The 22,456-nt window shown below is 38.0% G+C and overlaps 1 protein-coding gene across 1 annotated transcript in view; it reads right to left on the bottom strand.

Annotated features, from left to right (window-relative positions):
• Nucleotides 1–20,921, bottom strand: part of tmem255b (transmembrane protein 255B) — a 31,386-nt gene extending 10,465 nt beyond the window's left edge. Inside the window, exons 1-5 of the mRNA XM_085773079.1 lie at nucleotides 20,786–20,921; nucleotides 18,630–18,772; nucleotides 18,444–18,506; nucleotides 4,705–4,794; nucleotides 160–240 (exon numbers count right to left, since the gene is read on the bottom strand). Of these exons, the coding sequence (XP_085629205.1) occupies nucleotides 160–240; nucleotides 4,705–4,794; nucleotides 18,444–18,506; nucleotides 18,630–18,772; nucleotides 20,786–20,849 (441 nt within the window). The 5' untranslated portion in view covers nucleotides 20,850–20,921. The remainder of the gene's footprint in view (nucleotides 1–159; nucleotides 241–4,704; nucleotides 4,795–18,443; nucleotides 18,507–18,629; nucleotides 18,773–20,785) is intronic.
• Nucleotides 20,922–22,456: the final 1,535 nt, after the last annotated feature.

Here is a 22,456-nt window from a genome sequence, read left to right as displayed (position 1 = left end):
TTCTTCTTATTTATTATTTTGTCTTAATCATAATCTTAATCTACTGTATTACAAATACTGCTGTTGCTATTTGGTATTTATTATCTGTCCTATACATTTCTTTGCTGCTGCAACCTGTAAAAGTTTTGCATTGTTTACTGTTTGTATGAGAAGATTCACCTCGGTGTAGTAGTTGTCGTAGGCGTAGCCCGATCCACTGGCGTAGAAGTCGCACATGTCCTCCTGCAGCGGTCTGATGTCCTGTGAGTGTGAGACAGAAACAGAAACACAAGTTAATCCACATGTTTTTCTGTTTGTGTTATTCATTCTCTCTCTGTCTCTTGTGTTGTCGTTGAGTTACATGTGTGCAGGGCCGTTGTATTAGGGGAGAAAGGTGATGATAACTCTAGGGGCCCAGCGCCCAGTGGGGCCCATAAAAAACCCCAGTAGTCTAATCTTTGTATGACTGATTTATTCTGCGTAAGACCCTGACTAATACTCATAGTACACTGTAAAAACTCAACATCTTTCCAAGAATATTTGTCTTATTTCTTGTCAAAATGTCTCATTTCTAGCCAAAGCTAATCTCTTTCCACTTAAAATAAGACTCATCACCTAAAAAATTAACTTGTTTTTAGATCATTTTCACTTGTTTCAAACAAATTTTCACTTGAAATAAGTAGAAAAATCTGCCAGTGAAAGCAAGTTTTTTGTGCTTGTAATAAGGAAGAAAAACTTGCTCCACTATCAGATTTTTTCCTACTTATTCCAAGTGAAAATCTGCTTGAAAGAAGTAAAAAAGTGTCTAAAAACAAGCTACTTTTAATATGATGTGTCTTATTTTAAGTAGAATGAGATTTGTTTTGACTAGAAATTACATTTTGACCAAAAAATAAGACAAATATTCTTGGTAAGATACTTGAGTTTTTGCAGTGTAATGCTGCATTAGCATCAAAACAAAGAAGGCTAAATAATACATGATAATACATACGTAGTCTAAGAAAAAAAAAAACTGGAAAAGTTAGGGGGAGGGGCCCACTTTAGTATTCTTTAAGGGGGCCCAGAATTCCTAGCAACGGCCCTGGATGTGTGTAGATTAAAACCCCGCGTCCACTCGGTGTCGCAGCAGCAGCAGCAGCAGCAGCGAGCGGACTGCAGACCCTCCTGCACTAAACCTCACTGGACTTTATATAATGTGAAAGGTAATAAAATCATTTTCATTGTCCGAAGCCTTGGAGCTGCAATAAATACGACTTTTACTGTCCCGTGAGCACGAGAGAAATATATCTGCAGCGCTCCGATAGCGCCGGTGATCAATATCTGGGACTTGATGCCAGGTGCTGAGAGGGAGAGAGAGAGAGACTTTCTGCTCCACACTAATTAAGACTCTCGTTAAAATTAATTCAGCTGATGTGACGAACCGAGGACCAAACATCCGAGGAACCAGGACCCAGCGACCTCAGGTGACCTCTCTGCTTTTTCACTTCTGACATATATTTATTGGAACGTCATAAAACAGAGGAGAACTGGAATATTTTGGGGAATTATTGGGAACAAGAAAGTAAAGAGGTGGTCACGTTAGAGGAAAAGATAAATTATAATATGACTTAGACTTAGCGCATCTCAAATCTTTGATTACACCACACTTTACTTCCAGATGTTCCTGTTTTAGTTGATTTCTGCACGTTGGAATGAATGAATGACTTTATTTCAAATGTGTCTAAAATAAAAAGGCAAATAAAAATAAAAGTATCATCACATCATAGTATATACACAAGTTCGAAAAACAAGTAGGAAGAAGTACTTTTTTTTTTTCTAATTCCTAATCTGTTGTAACCATCATGGTTTATATATTTTTTATACTGTTGCTAATAATATGTATGCATATCCATATAAAATATATATACAATGCATGAACATCCATATAAATATGTAGCACATACTATAAATAGCCTACTACATAAACAATCCTTATTAAATACTTACTTACTAATAATTGTTAATGTTTTGTGGTTTTTATAGTTGTTATAGGTAACACTTTATAATAATTACACACTATTAAGCATTAGTTAAGCATTCAATACTGAATACATCATTTATAACACATGAATACTCATAAACACAGTTAAAAATGTTTTACTCATCATTGATAAGCACCAACTGTGTTTATAAACTACATACTAACGTTAAAAATTAAGAATTCAGTATTTATTAATGCTTAACTAATGCTTAATAGTGTGTACTTAGAGTTGTTATATTGTTGTTTTCTAACATTTTTATGTGGAAGGACTTTATAACTTAAACTTTTCTGGGCTTTATTTTAAATGAGTCTCTACCGCAGTGTGTTGCTGAGTTAAATTAAAGGTTGAATGGATGAATAATAAACCTTTTATATTGTATTTATATCATTTGTCAGTGAGTGAAGTTACAACATGTATTTTACATTTTGATGTGTGGGCTCAGCTGTAATATCACACGTAGCTGTTTTTACTTCTTTTTATTCCTCATAATAAAACACTTTATTTACCAAACTCAAACAGATCGTTATCAGGACGTTTCATTGAAAATCTACAAAGTTAAAGCAGAAGTAAGCGATATTTTTGTGTTAATCTAAGTCTTAAATAGTTATATCTTCCGACATCAATCACTTCTATAGAGTGTTTGGTCTGAAACACGGGTCTGTCAGTCACTCTGCTCTGCTCTGAGCCGAGGAGAAAACTTTCCTCGTATCCTACAAGTTTTATCCAATGAGGAGAGAGAACGGCATAAAGGGGCAGTCCTCTCTGTGTGTGCAGCCAAGGGACGCCGTGAATGTGGTGACGTAGCGACGAGGACTGTTATGATGCGTTCAAGGCAACCAGTAACTCGTGTTTTTCCGACCTGTGAAGTCGTACCAGTTCGATCTGGTACGAGTTCACGGGTCAGAAGTTACGAGTGGCCGTTATAGTGACTTTCACAGGTAAAACAGGTCGGAGAAACACGAGTGGGTTGCCTGGAACGCTACAAAGTTGTAAGTCGTGACTTGAAGCTGTAATTTACGGTTTCAAAAGCCTGCCTGGAACGCAGCAATAGCCCAAACGACCGGATCGCTTACTTCTGCTTTAAATGAGCCTCCGCGTGCACGGTGAAATTCTTGGGCCGAATGGACGAGAATGTTTTCGTTCATCAAGAATGAAAGTCGGAGGTTCAAAGACGATCACATACCGTCGTAGTTCCGACCATAAACGGTAGGGGTGGGAGAAAAATATCTTTTTTTTTGTTTGTTTTTTTTTATTTTTTTTAAATATTGTGCAATGTGCATTTGTTCGCCTTTTTTACATACAGAGAGTACAGGTTTTGAAAAGGGCTTAAGTTCACTTTATAATGGAGTATGTTAACTTATAGGCTCCTACAGTATTTGTGTGCAGATAAATATAAAAAATGCAGACTAAAAATCGAGAGAATCGGCAATATCGTAGTATCGCAATTTAAATCGAATCGCCATACACATGCACCGAGCTTTATTCAGAATAACAGCATTTTGACATGCGCAGAGCTGTCTTTTTCCCTAAAACAACAGCAGAAGAAGAGTTGTACTTCCTGTACTACTGTAAACAAACCAATAAACGCGGAAGTGGCTCAATTTATCCCATTCAGGTGCCTACTCAAAATGGACCTGCGCCAGATTTTAAGAGCTGTTGCTGTTCTCCTATATCGTTATTAAGCAGACTCAGCAACGTGTTCCTGCAATTGATACATCTCACCAGACCCATGAAAAGTGCGGATGTGAACACGGCATATCCCGCCCTCTATACACCCAAACACAACCATATGGTCGATGCAAAACAGCGCGTGCATATTAATTAGCCATGTGCGCTCTGGAAATTTGGGGAGTTACGTCAGTGGAAGACGGTGAAGACAACGGAGAGAGAGCGGGGAAAGAAGCAGGATTACTCTGAAAGCGAGATACACGGCGATATCGGGTCGGTAGGCTACTACTCGCTCTCTTTTTTCTCTCCTCTCATCAGCTCCAAACTCACTCGTCCACCTCGTTAACTCAGCTGACAGAATAACAAGTCTCAGTAGATCCGTGTGGCTGCTGCCAGGGTGTTTTTAAACTTAGCAGGTTTGATTCCTGTCGGACGTCACACTGGAGTGTGTAAAAGCAAAAATGAATAGGCTAAATAAATAAGAACCGAGTAGAACTGTGTAGACAGCCGTGTCGCGCTAGTGGGAAAGGACGTAATGATCGGAATAAGTGTTTACATGGACCTCGTTCGGAATAACGATCGGTATAAACCACCCCTCTCGATCCGAACAGAATTTCTTTCGGATCGAGCCGAATCCGATCAGAATCTTCCAATTGACGTGTTTACATGACACATTTTTATTCGGATCAGCCCTTTATTCCGAATATTTGTGTCCATGTAAACGCACCTATTGTCCCTTTAAAATGTGTCATGTGTTTGTATGTTTTTTGTTTGTTGCAGATTTACTGTTTGTTTGTTTGTTACTCACTGCAGGAGTTTCTCAGCGAGCAGGAAACTTTTGGACACATTTAATCAGCCGAGTTCGTCATGTGACCCGGCAGCTTCCTGCAGGTCGGTGCCGAGATGATGAGTCGAGTCGAGTGTCGGTTTTGTCTGATTAGATCCACAACCTCCCTGGTGTTATTACTGTGTCTGACCGATGTGTGTGTGTGTGTGTGTGTGTGTGTGTGTGTGTGTGTGTGTGTGTGACACTCACGATGAACTCTGAGGCGATGATCCCGTCCACGATGGCGCAGAAGAAAGAGGCGATGACTCCGATGCTGATGAAGATGATGGCGGCCGTGAGCTTTAGAGAGGGGTGGAGGAGGATGGAGAGAATAAAACGAGAGGAGAGAAAAAGAAAAGAGGAGAGAAACAAACACCAAAAAGTCACCACACACACCAGAGTAAAGACACATTCAACCAGTTTGAGATCATCTGTTAGAATGAAATAAGAACCAAATCCAAATCAATCAGGATTAAATCCATATATACAAGTGTAAATATTGAATATATATTTGAAAAATATAGATTTAAAGGATAATTATGTTTTTTTTTTTACAATCTGGACCTTATTTCTAGCATAAAATACGATCTTTTACTCACCCAGATAACTTTGGTGTCATTACAAGTCGTTCCGATGAAATTAGCTCCAGCCGAGAGGCGCGTATATCTGTATAATGCAAGAACACGGGGCAGCAGAATGCAGCCTCTAAATAACACATTATCTGCAGCGAAACTCGTTCATTTCACCAATATTTAGTTCTGATAGGCTAGTGCTATTCCCCTCTGAGTCCGGGCTTAGCTGTTATCAACATCCGGGGTCTGTAGGTTGACCTACTGACCTCTGATCTGGATGATGTCATCTCCGAGCGCCGCCCGGCTCATCCTGATAATAATCATTCTGCTTCGGCATTCGGGTCCATTTTTATCTCAACTAGCCGGAGCTTTAGTGAGTCCAGGTTGAGGAGAGGAAGCCTGTGGAAGCTCAACTTCATCCAGCTGCCGAAACACGCAGAAACGAACCGTAGCATTAGCGGTAGCAACAAGCCGCGTGGCGCTCAGAGATGACATCATCCAGGTCAGAGGTCAGTAGGTCAACCTACAGACCCCGGATGTTGATAACAGCTAACCCCGGACTCAGAGGGGAATAGCACTAGCCTATCAGAACTAAATATTAGTGAAATTAACGAGTTTTGCGGCAGATAATGTGTTATTTAGAGGCTGCATTCTGCTGCCCTGTAGACTCACATTATACGGATATACACGGCTCTCGGCTGGAGCTCATTTCATCTGAACGAATGACACCAAAGTTGTCTGGGTGAGTAAATGATTGTATTTTATGCTAGAAATAATGCTGCGTTCAAGACAACTCGGAAGTCGGAAAAAAACGAGCTCCGAGTTGTAAAAAATGAATTGAACGGCGTCGAACTCGGAAATTACAGGTCGGGAACTAGGGTATCATATCAGAGCTCCGACTTTCCGACTTGACGTCACGACAACATCAAAACATGGCGGCCCTCGGATTAAATAGTTAGAATTTAGTTAGTAGTTTAGTTGTTTAGTTGAGGTTTTAATGCATATTTTTGTGTATTATTGCAGTAGCCTGTATGAAATACGTTTATATTAAGGTGTGATTGTTGTATGGTGTGAAATTGCGGTCCTCGTTTGTGACGGAAATAACGTTTAACTGTTATCGAGGCTGTAACATTATATGTGCACTCATCTGCAGTGTCTCCTCTCCTCCAAAATAAACATAATTTACTGCTGCATTGATTTTTCCTATTCAGTTATGAGCCACAATAATACGCCAAACTTCCTTCAGGTATCCATGTTTTTTTTCTCCAGAGTTCCTGCAGCGTGAACGCAATGATGTCGGAAGTCGGAAATTTCCAAGTTGGGAATCCCGACCTCCGAGGTGTTATGAACGCACCATGAGGTCTAGATTGTAAAAAACGGTAATTATCCTTTAATTATTAAAATTATGTCCAGTTTTGATGAAGTACTTCACAACATTAAAGACAATATTGTGTCAGAGAATTGGGATTTCATCACCTTCAGTGTTGAATATTTCCTCATTATTTCATTATTTTCCCTTCATTAATGATCATTCTGTGAGTTTATGTTGCATAAAAGCAAAATGAAGATTGAAGTCAGAGATTGTGGAGTTTGGTTTAGTGTGTGTGTGTGTGTGTGTGTGTGTGTGTGTGTGTGTGTGTGTGTGTGTGTGTGTGTGTGTGTGTGTGTGTGTGTGTGTGTGTCCTCGTCTGCAGCGTCAGGGCTGCAGGACGATAAAGGAAATGTACGGCCTCTCGCTCTGCCAACACAGAGGTGCTTTGTGGGTAATTTATGGGCAAAGTGGCGATGTACAGGACAGAAGGACGGCCTTTTGTACCAGCAAGGTCAAACTAATCCTCCCAAACCGAGGCACACACGCACACACACACGCACGCACACACGCACACACACATACAGACACACACACACACACACACAGGACCAGAGCAATTTCACACATTCAACCAGTTTTGTGAATGAAACGGAAGAATCTCAAGTCACTGATCAATAAACGAAAATCTGTGAAGTTCCTGCTGTAACACACACACACGCACACACACACACACACACACACACACACACACACACACACAGAGCAGCAGACCCAGCTGGCTGATCACAGATGTCCGATCATAAACTTTATCACTGAGCATCGTTTCCTGTCTGTTCAGTCGCTCCTCCAGGACCGAACGTCCTGCTCAAACACGAGATTAAACACACACACGCACACACACACACACACACACTTTGTTCTTCACCCGCCTGAGAAATTGAAACCAAGAGCAAAAGTGTGTAACTATTTCTATAAATTTACCGATCATCAATGACAATGAATTTATTTCATCGCTTTCATTTCTGATGTCATTTAATATTTAATATTTCAGCCAAATGCATCGATCTGATTGGATCAAATATTCTTGTCATGTCACAGTTAAAAGTGCAAAGGTGTAAACAAACAAACCAAACAAGAGCTTTTCTTGGTGATATAAGTCAATAATAATGATAATAAGTCAGAAAAACCAAACATAAAATAAGAACATAATCATGAAATAACATTAGTTTCTGCACTGCAAAAACTTAAAATCTTTCCATGTCTTATTTCTTGTCAAAATGTCTTATTTCTAGTCAAAACTAAACTCTTTTCACTTAAAATAAGACTCATCACCTAAAAATTTACTCGTTTTTAGATCATTTTCATTTGTTTCAAACGTATTTTCACTTGAAATAAGTAGAAAAATCTGCCAGTGAAAGCAAGATGTGCTTGTTATAAGAAAGAAAAACTTGATCCACTATCAGATTTTTCTACTTATCAAGTGAAAATCTGCTTGAAAGAAGTAAAATGTGTCTAAAAACAAGCTGCTTTTTAAATGTCTGTGAGTCTTATTTTAAGTAGAATGACATTTGTTTTGACTAGAAATGACATTTTGACTAGAAATAAGACAAATATTCTTGGTAAGATTTTGAGTTTTTGCAGTGTGTTGAATGATCAATCACTTCCTGTGATGTGAACACACCGGCGCAGGTGTTTTCATGTCCTCTGGGTGTGTTCTGTATGAAATATCTCCTCTCTCTAAGTGAAATAAGAGCCAAAGAGAGAAAATCATCTCTTCCTGCCTGCGTTTTTATCTGCCGCTGCTCCAGACTCTCCACTTCATTAGCCGTTTAAATGACTCTGCTTTTATGGGCTGTGAGTGGGAGATGAGTCCAGCAGCAGAGACAATAGAGCCCGACAACTGCATTATTTCACATTAGCACCAGCTGCCAGCGCATAAAACACACTCAACGCACTCAACACACACACTCTGTCGCACAAACCCCACAAACCCCCCCACCCTCGTACAGCTGGAAGAGAGAAATCACTCACAAGTAAAAGATTAAAGACACAACCTGAACTTTTCTGCTCATAAAGAGTCAAGTGAGAGGAAATAAAAACACATTAACTCATCTGTTGTACAGTAGCGCTGTTTTATCCTGCTCTCTATCTCTACTCAGCCTCGTGTCTGAGAGAAAACTCTTTTATTCTGCTATGTAAACAGCTGTTGATTGGCTGCTGTAACACATGTAACATATATTATGAAACAAAATGTTCAAAATTTTTGCATTTAGCTGGACCAAACAACACAACTGTATTGAACTGTGGCTCAATCTCAACCAAACGCAATACAATTAAATACAGTTTTTGTGTTTTTGTCCGATATTCATCATCTTTTTGCTCCGTTTTTGGTCTCCTCCACCTCTTCTTATTCACTTTGGTTCAACTTTTAAAGGAATAGGTCAACATTTTGGCAAATTGGCCCATTGCCATAATCCCTATAGTCATAGCAGTAGGTTTGTTACCTTTAATTGTCAGTGCAAGCTGTTTTTAGAACGGCGGAGCAGAGCTGTGAGCTGCTCAGAGCTACGCTACGGAGGCTCATTATGGGATTTCTTGGTTTCCCTCATCAAACTCATCAAATACACAATCCAACAACTCCACAACGCTCTGGTGGACAAGTTGTGACCTGCACATTCACCACGCTATGAGATAATAACACAACGTTACCACACAGAGTTGTTTTAGAGGGAAATTCATGAAAAGCCGCTGATGCACGTTGCCTTCAGGGACAGTTTTCCGGCAAACAGTCTCTGCATTTGCCTCAAAAACAACTCGTTCTCGCAGCTCGCGACTCTGCTCCACCGTTCTAAAAATAGCTTGCACTGACAATTAAAGGTAACAAACCTACTCCTAAAACTATAGGGATTATGACGATGGGCCAATTTGCCAAAATGTTGAACTATCCCGTTAAGCATCACATGTAAAATGATCCATAAAATTATCAAAAAATATCTGTCTTACATATGTTATAAAAACTTATGGCTGTTTCAGTAACCTGACTAAATATCTGCCAGGTGAGAGTGATGGACCAGTGAATCTTACACTGTAGCTGTTTTGTTTTGTCTTTTTATTTCGTCTTTTTTTTATTGTTATTCAATGATTTTCTTGTTTGCTTTTGCTTTTTTGTGTGCAATTTATGTCATTTTAATCTTGTGTCAGCGATAAAGTCAATATATGATTATCATGGTGTAAAAGCATCTTTACATTTTGACCACAAAACCACTTTTCACTTCAGTGGCACCGAACAATTAACCGACACAAAAACTAGTTTATGAAACGTAAATAAAAATGTTCTTAGTGACTTAAACCTTTTTACTAACCTGCAATAGAGTTCTGCTGAGCCATGAAACTGTTGTAGATTTGGTTTAAGCCGAAATATTTGAGTTAAAATCCAAGTAAATGATCTGGAAACTTCTTTCAGAGAGTAAAGTTAATAAAAAAATATATAAATTAAATGCTTTAGAGATGAAGAGATAAAGACAGAGATGAATCTGTCATCCTGGTATAAATCAGTTTAAATGTTACTGAAGTCGCTGAGCGCTGCAGAGTCTCTTCCTCCTCCCAGGGCCGTTGTATAGGGGAGAAAGATGATGATAATTCTAGGGGCCCAGCGCCCAGTGGGGCCCATAAAAAACCCCAGTAGTCTAATCTTTGTATGACTGATTTATTCTGCGTAAGACCCTGACTAATACTCATAGTACACTGTAAAAACTCAACATCTTTCCAAGAATATTTGTCTTATTTCTTGTCCAAATGTCTCATTTCTAGTCAAAACTAATCTCTTTCTACTTAAAATAAGACTCATTACCTAAAAATTAACTTGTTTTTAGATCATTTTCACTTAAATTCACAATAAATAGAAAAATCTGCCAGTGAAAGTAAGTTTTTGTGCTTGTAATAAGGAAGAAAAACTTGCTCCACTGTCAGATTTTTTCTACTTATTCCAAGTGAAAATCTGCTTGAAAGAAGTAAAAAGTGTCTAAAAACAAGCTACTTTTAATATGATGTGTCTTATTTCAAGTATAATGAGATTTGTTTTGACTAGAAATGACATTTTGACTACAAATAAGACAAATATTCTTGCCAAGATACTTGAGTTTTTGCAGTGTAATGCTGCATTAGCATCAAAACAAAGAAGGCTAAATAAAAAACGATAATACATACGTAGTCTAAGAAGGGAAAAAAAAGGAAAAGTTAGGGGGAGGGGCCCACTTTAGTATTCTTTAAGGGGGCCCAGAATTCCTAGCAACGGCCCTGTCTCCTCCTCCTCTTCCTCCTCTTCCTCCTCCTCCTCCTCCTCAGTGAGCAGCCATGACCGCAGCTAAACACCGTGATAATAGAAACGACCCTGTGACCTGTCAGGTAAAATACGACCTGGAGAAGGTTCAGTGAGCTGCAAGGTGAGAACATGAGCTACATGAAGCATTTAGTCATAAAGAAAGATCTTAGAGGGTAACAAGGCAGTAGAGCTATAGAGTTATAGCCGCCGCAGGACGCAGCTTTCTTCTTCCTCTTCTACTTCTTCATCCTTTCTACTGGCGGGATTTCACGCTCCACAATCTCTCTAAACGTTTTGGAGGACGAGAGGAGATCAAATGAAGATCACAGAGATGTTTAAGACTTAATCCAAGAAAATGTCAGGTGGACACAAAGTCTTGATTATTTAACCTGGACTTTACAGTAGGTACAGCAGCACTGGGTTTTTATCTTTATAGGATCCTTTTTCTGTTTTTTGTTATTGGGGAAGTAATCATCTATACAGGTGCATCTCAATAAATAAGTCAATTTCCAGTAGTTCAAGTTAAAGGTACAGTATGTAAGAAATCTAAAGGTTTTGATGTTGGCTCGTAGCTTTAAGGCTTTGTGTGTTTTGTACATGATGATTGAATCAAATGTGTTCATGCAAATTTACTGTATTTACAGTTATTATAGACATCGGTGAAATTAAGTTAATCATTGTTCTTCCTTGTTTATGAAATTGCGTTAATAAGTTAGAAGAAAGCTATTCCTCATTTCTCATAAAGTGTGAGGTATGAGTTATGTATGAATTTTGCCAAAGCAACCCATACTCGTCTTATTTTCTTATTTAACAATGTTTGCTTACTGAATCATGTCTTCCAACTTGTCTCTGTATTATATGTAAGTACCTTAGTGATATTGTCTCTACACCATGATTGATTGTAAATGTAACAGTTGTAAGGGGGTAGGTTCCTCATAAGCCTTTGGCTTCTTACCTATCCGTTTCGTATGTACATATGTATGTATGTCATTCATACGAAATAAAAAAACAATCAATAAAGCAACTGGCTGTGAAATCCTCCAAATATGTCACAGAGACTCAGGAATAAAGTTCATATAACATGATGAACTCACCAACAACAATAGTACAGCCAGAGTATTCGCATTAAAAATCTTTTTTTTGCAGACTGCAAATCATGTTTATGTTTTGAATTTACGTGTTTACATGTTGCGCCACCTAGCCCTCTCTCCCAGTCACAGCAGCGTCAGTGGCATTTCAGCCTCAGTCTGCTTCCACTGAGCTGCTGCTGCGGCTGGTAGGAAAAACCAGATCGCTGTGTTTTGAATTTGACTGCAGTAACCGTTTTTGGCCACATTCTTACATATTGTACCTTTAAATGGCCCTGCAGCGCCACATTATGTAATAACTCTGCGTTATGTAGGCTATCATTTGTAATAATCTGCCGCATTTTGAAATACGATTCTTAAAGGCAATATGTAATCAACTTTTAAAATTGTTATATAAGGCACCAAATTACATTTACTTCATTAAAAAGTGCAACACTTGCATTTTCTAATAACTAATGCAATATGTAACAACTTATTACAAAATGTGTCAAAGTTTATTGCATATTGTGTTCAAGAATTTTACTCCAAAATGCAACGTTATTACATAATGTGGTGCTACTGTACAAGCCCCGACCAAGTGTTGAGTGCATATAATTAGATGGACATACTTTTCAAACGACCAACATTTCTGTATTAAAAATGCTTCTTTTTTTTAAATTGGTCTTTTGTAATATTCAATTTTTTTTGAGATACAGAATTTTAGGTCTTCGTTAAATGCAATACAAACCTTAATCATTACAATTAAAATAAATGAAATAAATAAAGAGTGTAATGGAACTACATAATGTATTAGTTTCACTTTTTGAACTGAATTACTGACTAATGACTCTAGTTTACTGAGATGCACCTGTATACGTTGTAGGAAAGAAAACCTGTCTGTTATCAAACAGGAAACCTCTGTGTTTGGCAGCAGTTGAATAACTCGTCACTTCTTCGACCGTTTACGATCCAAACTACATGAAAACCCTCTGTCGGCGGCTGCGTGAGGTCAGAGGAGCAGAGAGCTGTGAGATCCAGGAAGTAGAGAGAAGCTGCTGCTGCCGCTGCCGTGGAGAAGCTCTCGGGTGTCCGGGGCTTTTGTGGGTTTTTGCTTAGTTGTTCTTTAATGAGCGAGCAGAGTTAGACACTCACGTTACAGCGCGAGGCCTCGGACACGAGAGGGAAGACGACACCTGTGTGTGTGTGAGGCCGAACACGGAGCCTCATGAGAGACGACGTAGATAAGATCACAGCATTAAAGTTTAACACGCAGCCACAGCCGGTTTAGTCAACGGGCAACGGAGGCGAAACCTTAAGGTCCCACTCAGTTTTCATCAACATAATTTGATGAACTGCAAATTAGTTAGAAATTGTATCAAGTTTTCAATTAATTATTTTCATTTTAAGTACAGTGATTAGTACAATAAGGGTCAATTGAGGCCGAACAACAATTTTAGCAAACAAGGCGAAGGACTGAAGGACTGGAAAATATGGTGGTGACCCTTTAATTTACAGGCCGTTAATTACATGATAATGTCGAGAAATAACAATTAATTGCGTAGTAATGTCAAGAAATAGCCTAGAAATAACGGTCAATTTCATGTAATGTCATGTTTTACATAAAGCATAAATGTTTGAGGGTAACATTTATGATTTCTGTAAATGTATGCTTTCGGTATTTTGTTAGTGTGAAACTTTGGACGTCATGGGACGCAATACACATTTCAGAGTGATCTGACAATAAAGTGTAATCTTATCTTAACTTATCTTATCTTATCTTATCTTATCTTATCTTATAAAGGCAAAAGCTTACACATGCTTCTCATGCTTTAAATGTTTTGGGAAAGGCCAGAATTCTGCTCCACCAAGTCCTTGTTGCAACTGACCGTTATTTCTAGGCTATTTCTAGACATTATGACACCATTAATTGTTATTTTTCTGGCTATTTCTTTACATTATTACATTATTATAAGGGTTAGCAAAAATAATTCAATTTCTTTTCTTTTTTTTCTTACATAATATTTGTCTTTATCCAACATACTGAACCACGTCAGCTGTATTAACACGTACAACCACATTCACACGCCATCTTCCTCCCACGTGTGAGCCCATCTCTGTGTCGCCTGCCGGATTAGATACAGTACACTGTAGCGTTACAGTGACCCGACCAGGCACACGACACCTGAACACCACATGAAAAATTAACTACACACACACACACACACACACACACACACACACACACACACACTGGTACACCGGTTTCATGGAGACGGCCGGGCGCAGTAAACGTGCACATGGAGCTTATTCTTCTTTCTTTTGTATTTAATTGGATGAGTAAAGATTGATTAGTTGGGAGTAAATATTATTATTTGGACAAGTTTATGTATTAGGACAGTTTCTGCTCAAAACACAGCAAAAACACACCTCACTCACTCGTATCCATGGCAACGGTGTAGGTTGCCTTTCTTGTATTAAAGTTAATATTTTAAATGTTCAGTGTTAAATTATCTAAAGGACTGTACAGATAAAAACAACATTATCCACGTTTCTCCCATACGTTTGAACGCATGTTACGTAATGCAGGTTACTATGGTAACGAAGCTTAAATGACAAGCTAATTAATGTATGCTAATTACGTTACAGTAATATAAGATAACCAAGCTAATGTCGGCTAATTGAAAGTATTTACTTTCTCTATTTACTTTTTCACGTTTAATTTTATGAACAGATTAATTGGTATTTGTCCTTCAAATATATTGATTGTATTTAAGGGATAGTTCAACATTTTGGCAAATTCTCCTATTGACATAATCCCTATAGCCTATAGTCATAGCAGTAGGTTCATTACCTTTAATTATCGGTACATGTTGTTTTGAGATAGCCACACTATGAAATATTCATGTATAATTATGTAACTACAACACAGGAAGCAAATACTTGGAACTACTTGCGCTTTTGAAATCACTCCGCCCAGCAGCCGTGTCTGCATTTGCCTCAAAAACAACTCTGTCTCGTTATTATCTCATAGCGTGGTGAATGTGCAGGTCACAACTTGTCCACCAGAGCGTTGTGGAGTTGTTGGATTGTGTATTTGATGAGTTTGATGAGGGACAGGGGACCTGTACCCTTCACCTCCATTGTGTTCACTGAGCAGCTCACATCTCTGCCCCGCCGATCTCAAAACAACATGCACCGATAATTAAAGGTAATGAACCTACTGCTGCCTATAACTATAGGGATTATGTCAATAATCACATGCTGTCAAGTGAATTCTCTCTGTTGCCCTCAGGTCGTTGCTATGTTTCACCTGTCTGCAAGACAAACCGTTTTTTAAAAGCTTTTATCCCCTCTGCTATTCGCCTCTTAAATTCTGTATAATGATTTTATTCCTCTTACCATGCACATTTTATTGGTCAAACATGTGCAATTTATGTATTTATTCACTCATTCAACTGATCTTTGACAACACTGTACCCTTGGCATCCTATTCTATTTATTTACCTTATCTTTTATATGTATTTATTGTGTGTACTGTGTTTTTTTGGACTGTGCAAGCTGCTGAAATCAATTGCCCCTGGCTGGATTAATAAAGTTGTTTGAAGTTGAAGTTGAATAGGCCAATTTGCCAAAATGTTGAACTATCCCTTTAAATGTTCAATCTTTCTACACTTTGTCCCTTTGTTTTAATGTAGCTATATGTCATGATCTGCTACTAGTGACTGAATCAAATCTTCATTTTGAAATAGAAAAATGTAATAATCCTATTATATAGCCTTGTCTTTCCAACAATAAACTGAAAAGAAAAAATGAAGTAACACTTGTTGAATAAGTAGGACGACTTGTCTTCAAGGGTTAAAAAAAACAAAGACCAGTAGTTTCTGTGTCACCGGTGTCGTCTTCTAGTTAAACCTCATGCTGGGTTTAATGCACTGAGAATGTGATACCGATGATACGACTTGAATTACACAGAACAGAAGGACAATTTCAGCTTCTTGGCTTCTTAAGTAGCGTCGGTGTTTGTCCGTCTGCTCCCAACCGGTCGAGATCGGCTTTAACTGCTGATCAGAGGTCAGTTGGTTCAGACTGTCAGTGGCTCTCTGATAATAATCAATAATCATTTCAGACAGTCTCCACTCTGGACTCGTTAACGTGGTTATTGTTGCAGGCCTGTGTTGTCCAGAGAGAGAAGTATTTTTGGTGACATTACACCTGAGATGAAGGAGCCCTGTCAACAACCGACCGATGCTAATGACATTTCTCCCCTTGTCACTGAAATCCAGAACCAATCACATTCACTTCCCCGCGACCACGAATCCAGTCACGTACGCCGACCCGGGGCACGAAGAACCAAGAACACATTACGCCCGGCCGCCATCGGGTAATTGGATTTGCTTCTCGCTCATAATAGAGCAATTTCCTGTAAAACAGTTTACTGAATTTGCAAAGTCTGTAACCTAATCTTCTGATTTATGGTTTATATATAAATATAAATATAAATATAAATATACGGCCTGTTTGCCAGGAACAAGGCTTCAGTTTTAGATGATGAATAATATGAAGCTCGAAATCTGACATGAGTCACCTTGAGGAAGAACAAACTGTGACATTGCACAGTTGAAGCTGCGACCTTTTAAAAAGTCACTATGGAGCAACATTATTATTTCTTATATATATACTTATAAAACTTGCTCCACTATCAGATTTTTCTACTTATTTCAAGTGAAAATATCCTTGAAAGAAGTAAGAAATGTCTAAAAACAAGCTACTGTTTATGTGATGAGTCTTATTTTAAGTAGATTGAGATTTGTTTTGACTAGAAATAAGACAAATATTCTTGGTAAGATATTTGAGTTTGAGTTTGAAGAACAAACTGTGACATTGCACAGTTGAAGCTGCGACCTTTTAAAAAGTCACTATGGAGCAACATTATTATTTCTTTGGGCTGTTTTGGTTCATCTGTAGATCTTTGACGTCTATTGGCCAACTGATAAAATAAAAAAGTAAAATGCTAAACATTATGAACAGCAACTGTCTGCAGGTGCCTCTCCATCCACCTGTCTTTGTTATTTATTTACTAAAAAGTCAGATTGGAAGCAGGGAAATCAGAAAATAAAGATAAAATATAGCAAAAAAATTAAACAAAATAAATAAATCAAAGATGTTATACATAGCTGAAGTGGAAAAGTTGGTGTATTGATGTGGAAAAAGTGCGATGAAAACAGTATATTATGATGACTTTAAGTGTTTACTGAAGAAAAAACATAGTCTAAAAACATAAGTGCACGTTTTCCATAATTTTTCCTCCATGTTTCTTTAAGTTTAAGTTCGGAGACTCTTTTAATCCCGACCTTGTTGCAGCCCTCTCATATAGCTCTTATAAATGTCTGCTTTATTTATCATCAGTGTTGGGGAGATTACATGGAGTTGAACTACAGAGCTTAACTACAATTTGCTGTAACTTGCTGGTAGTTAAACTACATTCATATTTTGTGCTGTGTCAAGTATTTCAACAACTTTTTGGGTCATTTTCTTTACAATTTTGCCCACAAAGTGCTTTCAAATCTCTATGAAAAATGTGAAACATGTTTGTGAAGTTCAACACTGGTGTCCCAGCCATGTGAGCGGCTTTTTAGTGTCGACAAAGATGTTTTTAGAGTCTTGAACAATTTTAAACATTGTTGTTCAAGACACACCGATCTAGAATATGTCGACCTCTTTGTATTCTTAGTAAATTTTTTGTTGACTGATTTACATTTCTGATTTACAAGTGGGTATGAGGGTAGGATTTTCATTTTATCTTTAAATTACCCAACATGTCTATTTTTAAAGAAAAAAAGCTATAATATTTTGTTTCATATTCACCACATGTTGATTTAAATGAGTATAATGAGTATAAGTAGTTTCTAAAGCTACTTTTTTTTAGCTGTAGTTTTACAAACTACATTTCTCCAGGAGTAGAAATGTAGTTTGTTCAAAGTACTGCCAGGCTGAACGACACAGAGTTTTACAAGCTACGCCTGCAAAGTACTGCAGCTTCCCCGACACTGGTTATCATGAACCTGCACTGATCATTCTGCTCTTGGGAAAAACACTTTATGCCCCTTTAAAGAGAAGAGTTGACCAAGATTTTTAAAGCCGGTGGCCAAGATTTATATTTCTTATCTGTTGTTCTGCTTCAGTAAAATAAATGTACTTGCAGCTGCAGGTGAATAAAACACACAGACTATGCAAGAATAAGACATTCCTCTGAGTCTGAAGGTGTAAAATGATGTAAAACACCTGAAATGATCATTAAAGGGATAGTTCGAGAAGCTTCCGCTACAAAACAAGCTTGAAATATAGACTTATTTAATTTTTTTCGGGACAATTTCGCATTTCGAGGCTTCAAAACAAGACGGACATTACATACGAGCAGCATGGAGGTATCTGGATGTTTTTTGGTGTGTCTTTTTGTTACGAAGACAGTTGGTATCCATTTGCAACCGTCGTATGGACATGCACTGCTACGCCGAGACCCCCTGTAACTCAGAGAAGCCACGAAGGACTCTGAAACTTCTCCCAGCCCTTAGTCCACAACATGAGGGTGAATTTGAATTTTGGGTGAACTATCCGTTTAATAATGTGATTTTAAACGTGTTACATCGTTGACCTGAGGGTCAGAGCGACAGACTCACCATGGGGCGGCGGTTTTCCACCAGGTGGATGCCAACGATGCCCAGAAAGGCTCCAAAGCTCAACTGGAGAGATTCAAAAGGAGGGGAGAGATGAAAGTGAAAGTGTTTTTTTTTTTTTGACAGGACACAAAAGATATTTAACTTTAACTTTAGTTTGTGAAGGTGAAGGTCGAGAGAGTCGCTCACGGTGATGCCGGGGTAATGTCCGGCCACGGGGACGTTGTCGGTGCGCGTGGCGGAGATGAGACCCACGGTGAGGACGACCAGGGACAGGGCCAGCAGCGAGACGGTCACCCACAGCGCCGACCTCCTCCGGCGCAGGTACTGAGCTGAGGACACGTCATCATCATCATCATCAAAATAAGACTCACCGCCTAAAAATTTACTTGTTTTTAGATCATTTTCACTTGTTTGAAACAAATTTTCACTTGAAATAAGTAGAAAAATCTGCCAGTGAAAGGAAGTTTTTTGTGTGCTTGTAATAAGGAAGAAAAACTTGCTCCACTGTCAGATTTTTCTACTTATTTCAAGTGAAAATACCCTTGAAAGAATTAAAAAAGTGTCTAAAAACAAGCTACTTTTATATGTGATGAGTCTTATTTGAAGTAGATTGAGATTTGTTTTGACTAAAAATGACATTTTGACTGCAAAAACTCAAAATCTTTCCAATATTTGTCTTATTTCTTGTCAAAATGTCTCAATTCTACTCAAAACTAATCTATTTTCACTTAAAATAAGACTCACCACCTAAAAATGAACTTGTTTTTAGATAATTTATAATTTTCACTTGTTTCAAACAAATTTTCACTTGAAATAAGTAGAAAAATCAGCCAGTGAAAGGAATTTTTTTGTGTGCTTGTAATAAGGAAGAAAAACTTGATCCACTATCAGATTTTTCTACTTATTTCAAGTGAAAATATCCTTGAAAGAAGTAAAAAAGTGTCTAAAAACAAGCTACTTTTTATGTGATGAGTCTTATTTTAAGTAGATTGAGATTAGTTTTGACTAAAAATGACATTTTGACTAGAAATAAGACAAATATTCTTGGTAAGATATTTGAGTTTTTGCAGTGTGTTCACTTCAATCTCGTAGCACATGAGCATCCTTCATGTTTGGAGCTGGTGGGGCTAATTTAATCTTTTTTGTATTGACTGTATAACATTGCATTGTATTATAATAATATATATCATAATATTCTGCAGCAGTCTCACAATACGTGTCGTATATGTGTCAGTGATGTGCAGACTTATGTTGTTTCCACAGTCATACAGTGCAGTAGTTTTTCTTCTGAAGCTCCAGTCAATTATTGCACATTATTAAATTAACTCTGGCGATCAGATGAGTAGAGACCGTGAAGATGATCTATTCAATTAAAAATGTATTAGCTTTTAAATACTGAGTAAATCTTCCTCCCACCTCTGGAGACGAGCTGTTTGAGAAGCATTTGAAGTATTTAGAACAAAAATAATGATCGTTTTAGAGAAGAAACAGGTCTTTTAGGATGTGGAAGATAAATATTATGTTTCTGATAAAGCATCATTAGCAAATAGTAGGCTGTAAATTGTAGTTATTTACCAATAATATGAGTCTTTGATTAAAAAAGCGTTTGGGTTGCCAGGTTGTGGGAAATCTTACTCTTTTTTTGATTATTGTGGAATTTATAATCACAGGTGACTTGACTTTTACTAAATGTAGAAACTAACGACCATTTACAAATGTCAAATTAACATTTTAACCTTTACTGAGTCGTGTCTTATGAGTTGTTTTAAACCTGTTTTTAAAATTGTGTGTTTTTAAACCTGTTTTAAAACCTTGTAACTTGTTGAGTGTGTCTGACTGCTGCTTATGTGTATTCATTTATTTATTTATTCAAACATGTGAAGGCACTCGAGTCCGAGACAAAATTTCCTCACAGGGACAATGAAGTCTATTCCATTCAATTCAACTCAATTCAATTCTGCAAACCTGATGACTTCACCAGACAAAACACTGTTTCAACAGGGCACAGGAATGAATGAGTGATGATTATACAAACAATGAACTATACATTTCTTAAATTAAAAATGAAAATAAAAGCAGATCTCACCATCAACATCTCACTTTTATTGTTTTTTATTCTAGTTTTTAAACAACGTTAAAGTGTGTGTGCAACTCAGCAGCCACAGTCGAACTCTGTGTGGAGGTGAATTACTGTGATGCTCAAACAGTCAATAAGCAAAGTGACCCAGAAGTTGCTTTTAACAGATAAAATATAAGAATGATATATTTAGATTTCATAAATAATGATGAATCCTTATTGGCATTAAACAAAGCTGCTGCTGCAGGGACAGACTGTACAGTACCTTCGGGGTCCAGTGGGTCTGTGGCCGTTTGTGGACTCGTCTGCTGGTTCTCAGGCTGCTGCATCTCGACTCGAGTCTGGAGGATGAATCCGCTCTGTGGGATAAAAATTCAATAGAAAAAAACAAAAACAAAAAACACAAGAAGAGCAACTAAACCAAGAAGCTACAAGCTGCAGGAGGAGGTTTGTTTTCCTTAGGATTCAATCATTTTTTCCCTTCTCCTTCGTCTTCTGGGTGAATAAGTGTAGATGAGAGATAAACGTGAGCAGAGCTGCTCTGAGATCAGACTGCTTCAACTTTTCTGAAACCTGAGAGTCAGAGAGAGAGAAAGAAAGAGAGGGAGGGAGAGAGGGGGAGAGAGAGAGAGCGTCATCAGCTCCTGTTTTCACCTCAGTGATAAATTATTTAATCATTTATCTCTCAGGTGTGATCGCTTTAGATTAGATTTTGGGTTTAATGCTCTGTGTGGATATAATCAATAACAGATAATCAATATGAGGGGATATTCAATGTGGTTTTTCTTTCTTTTTAATGATGCTGCATTGTTCCTATGTTGGATCGCATCAGTAATATGAGTCCACAGCGCCCCCCGTCGGCCAAACAGACACATAGACACTCAGGTGCGGATTCACTACATTAAAGGACAATTCCAGGCGAATTCAACTCAGGGGTGTATTTTCATATCATTTTAGGTCTAAAAGAAGGAATCTGAAGATTTTCAGTTTAATGTCTCCTGTTTTGCGGTAGCTGCGTCTGTCCGCGCATCGCCACGGCAGCAATGAATGGGAGTGGATGTAAGTTCCACTGTTTAGGCTGTTTACATCCCTCAAAGCCGCAATTTTTTTCCACAGACAGCGTCAGATGGCTACTCAAACATGCACCGAGAAGTTTTTTTTACTTGAAGCAAGTAAAGAGTTGATATTCCTGTGTTTATGACACAAACGGGAGCTTTTCCCACTGCACCTGAACACACCGAGCATCAACTTGTCATTGTCATTATTATTTTGATTAACAGTATATAAATAGAGGGGGTAGGACCAGAAAAGTTTTTAACTTCTTCTTACCCCTTTTGAACATGGCAGGCAATTTTCTTTTAGAGATGATGATTGCCAATATGCACTTATCTGATTTTTTTTATTTTTGTTGACATGTTCAATAAAGAATCGAAATGAAATGAAAATGAAATGAACTTGGGTCTCGTGCGAGACTCCGGGAGACTTTGAATTAGATCTAGTTTTACAAACATGTCGACTTGCTTGAAGTAAATAAACTTCTCGGTGCATGTTTGAGTCTCCATGTGACGCTGTCTGTGGCTTTGAGGGCTGTAAACAGCCTAAACAGCGGAACTTACATCCACTCCCATTCATTGCTGCCGTGGCGATGCGGGGACAGACACAACTACCACAAAACAGGAGCGATTAAACTGAAAATCCTCAGATTCCTTCTTTTAGACCTAAAATGATATGAAAATACACCCCTGAGTTGAATTCGCCTGGAATTGTCCTTTAAGATATTTGAGCTGTTTCTTTCCATCAATACAACATCTGGATCAAAACCATCAATATTAATGCTACATGGATCAGTTATTTTCATCATCCAATCATCTGCCTGTCATTTCCTTGATTCAATTTTTGATATTTTGTGAGTAAAATGTCATAAAAGAGTGAAACT

The sequence above is a fragment of the Trachurus japonicus genome, chromosome 3, assembly GCF_045865225.1.
Source record: "Trachurus japonicus isolate A0001 chromosome 3, Traja_1.0".
In the NCBI taxonomy this organism is placed as follows: domain Eukaryota; kingdom Metazoa; phylum Chordata; class Actinopteri; order Carangiformes; family Carangidae; genus Trachurus; species Trachurus japonicus.
The sequence above is the reverse complement of the archived record's forward strand: the minus strand, read 5'-3'. Positions and strand labels throughout refer to the sequence as shown.